General features: G+C 43.5%; 1 protein-coding gene across 1 annotated transcript in view; it reads left to right on the top strand.

The window, feature by feature from the left end:
• Nucleotides 1–3,393, top strand: part of LOC101851104 (cytochrome P450 7A1) — a 23,324-nt gene that overhangs the window by 13,252 nt on the left and 6,679 nt on the right. The window contains exons 5-6 of the mRNA XM_013091462.1: nucleotides 1,446–2,164; nucleotides 3,181–3,290. Coding sequence (XP_012946916.1) covers nucleotides 1,446–2,164; nucleotides 3,181–3,290 — 829 coding nt within the window. The remainder of the gene's footprint in view (nucleotides 1–1,445; nucleotides 2,165–3,180; nucleotides 3,291–3,393) is intronic.

A 3,393-nucleotide genomic window follows, 5' to 3' on the forward strand; every position in this document is an offset into this window, starting at 1 on the left:
ATAGGGGAGGGGGAAGGGATAACAGCTTCCTTTGATGGGTAAAATTTTAACAATTAAAAATGAAACGAAATTCATCTTCAATTTCATAAGAGTTGCACCTCTCATAATGTAATGAACTGGCGTTTGGCGGGTACTCCTCTGGTGTGGTCTGCTCTCTTTTTCCTATCAAACATGTATCATCCTTTTCTCTGCTCCTTTTGTTTTTTTCCTTTTTTTAAATTTTACTTTCTAGTAATACATGTAATCTTCAGCACTCAAATGGCCTAAAGGTAGTGTAAGTGTTGTAAGGGCAGTAAAACTCTCACTAAAACTAAACACAACCCGGGTTGGCCGATAAGGATACAGCAGAAGCAAACCATCTCCTACCCAAACTAAGTTGAGTCACGACGCGGTAAAAACAGGCAGTCGACAAGTTTTTGGCATATGGAGTAATTGATTTCATTTAAAACCTTGTTTATTAGTCTTGCTTTAGATGAAAAAATACCCATGTATCTTGAATAGAAGTTGAGATATTTACGATTGAATCAGGTGGGAATCGCCTGGTTTCAGAGGTAAAATTAGCTAGAAATTGGCCGCCTAAGGTTGGTGACTTTCAAAGCTTGAAAGCCCTTGGAAACTGTAAATTTACATTTGTTGTGCCTTTAATCAATGTTTTTCAGTAAAAATCCACACAGTAATGTGCTTTTACAAGGACATAAAAGGTAAAGGTGTTGAGCCAAAAAACAAAAATTCGATCAAAATTGCTGAATAAGCAGAAAAATGTCCGTTTCTTTGATTTCATTATTTTGACAAGCGCCTGATTTCACCACGATGCCTCACTTATTGAGTCAATGCTGACGCAGAATCTTTACACCAAAATGTGTCGAACAAAATGATGATACTTGAAACGAGCGAGCAAAACAAAAGTAGCAATGAATACGGAAATGTGAAGCCCTGTTTGTTTAACAGTATACTGACATTTCAATACCACACTGACGTCTCTGCTCAGAGTGTCTAATAACAAAATTCAAATTTCTGTTACAGTATCCGCAGGTGTGGATTCCTCAGTCGCAGTGTTCATGAACCATGTTTCCGTTCGGTGTTTGCTAACTTACCACTTCTTCTAGCACCTTCTTCGCCGAGCTGCCCTTTTAGTTTTTGGAGATGTTTTACGCCTCAATTGATACCACGTGAACCATTTAGAAGGCGCGTTGCTTCGACCCTGTCTGTCAGATAATTTATTTTTTTAACATTTTTATAATGACAGTGTATGTCTGTACGTTTATGATGAATTAGATTATTACTTACTTACTTTTCCTTTTCCATCCTCTATTGCCGTCTTACTTGTTTATCCTCTGTTGCCATTAAGCGTCAAAGGGGGGGGGGTGTTCAGTTTCCTTCTGCAGGCTAGCTCTGCAGCTCTTATTAAATAATTAATTAGATTATTTCTATGACTTTGTCTACAGGACGCTAAAGAGAAATATGGCGACGTTGTCACTATCAGAATGCTCGACAAGTACTGGACCATCATGCTGGACGTGTCAAGCTACGAAGCCTTCAACAACGAGAGGAACTTCTCTTTCTCCCCCGTGAAAGCCATGATCAACACCAACGTGTTCAGCTACACTCTGCAGCAGCACGAGAAGGTCATCGCCAAGATCTCCAACCACCTCAACGGAGTGGCTCTGTACTCCGCCTTTGAAGAGTTCGTGAAGAGCTTGACCCGAGTTGTCTCCGAGACGGAAGAGCACGTGAAGACGACCAACACCTTGGACGGGCAGACGCCGCAGTTGTTGGACAAGGACAGCGTCATGACGATGAAGAAAACGGACGAGAAACTCACGGGGGTCAAAGGGTTCAAGGACGTACTACAAGACGACTGGTGCGAGGAAGGTCTGCAGAAGGTCGTAGCCAAAGTTTTCTTCAACTCACAGTTCTACTCCTTTATCGGCCGTCCAGAGCCCGGAAGCAAGAGCAATGTGAACCCAGACTACTTCTTCGATGTTTACAACGAGTTCCACGATTACTTCTACCATCTGTTCGCCGGGCTGCCCATCCAGATCTTCCCGACTGCGGGGAAAGCGAGAGACAAGCTCCACGCATCTTTGGACATCCCCGAGATCTTGCGGAGACCTGACAGCAGCGAATACATCAAGAAAGCCACGGAGTTCATCCTGGCGAATGGGTGAGTAGGTCCCGCCGTGTTGAGTCTTATTCTACCTTTTTTGGGGTGGCGTTTGTATCTAGTGAAGGTGTCTGGAGTCTTTAGTTTTAGTAATAAGAGTTTTACGGCACGTGTAACACAAATAGGTCACATAAGTGCCGAAGTTCAGAGGTGTTACAAGAGAGTAACAAGTACAATAAAGAAAGGGGAGAGATCAGGAAGATAAAAGTTTCTTAGGAAAAAAGGAACAAACCACACCAGAGCACCCACCAGCCACCCGCAGTCTGATTCTAGCAGTGTCTTAGTTCAATGGTGGTAATGGCTTCAGTTGCCTAGTTATTTCACTACCGGACTCGTGATCGAGATATGGCTGCTTTGGGAGGGAGGGGGTAGAGGCTTAGCTCGGTCCAGTATTATGAACTTGGGAAAGGACTCATCAAAAACAGTGCCCCTACACCAAAGACTTGAATTACATCCAGGATCCTGCACTGTCATGGCCGACATTCTTTGCTCTCCATAAAAACCTCACTGTGAAGCGCTTGCAACATAGCCTATCAGATGAAAGGCAAAACATGTAAAGCATTCATCATTTCTTACCTTTATCTTAAGCTTGATCCTCCCAAAACATTAACTGTTATTCTAACCCTAACCTACCCCCCCCCCCTTAACCTTATTCCTAACACTAACCCTGACCTTATTCCTAAACTCAACCCTAACCCTGACCCTGACATTAATCCTAACCCTTACCTTAACCCTAAATTTGACCCTAACCCTAACCCTAATCCTAACCCTAACCCTGACCTTATTCCTAACCTTAACCCTAACCCTGACCCTAACCCTAATCCTAACCCTAACCCTAACTCTAACCCTAATCTTAACCTAACCCTAACCCTAATCGTAACCCTAACCCACTGACACAGCAGCACAGGTAGACCACCTCCTAGACTAACACACACACACACACACACACACACACACACACACACACACACACACACGCACACACAAATGAACGCCCTTTGACCCTGTGTCCACAGGCAAACAGAATCCGACTGCCGTAACCACATCCTGTCCCTGTTCCACGTGATGTTCAACAACCTGGGGGCTGGCTTCTGGTGCCTCTACCTGCTCATGCACGACAAAGCAGGTTCGTAGATCATCATCATCATCATCATCATCATCATCATCATCATCATCATCATCATCATCATCATCATCATCATCATCATCATCATCATCATCATCATCAA

Source organism: Aplysia californica, unplaced genomic scaffold (assembly GCF_000002075.1).
Source record: "Aplysia californica isolate F4 #8 unplaced genomic scaffold, AplCal3.0 scaffold00037, whole genome shotgun sequence".
Lineage (NCBI taxonomy): Eukaryota > Metazoa > Mollusca > Gastropoda > Aplysiida > Aplysiidae > Aplysia > Aplysia californica.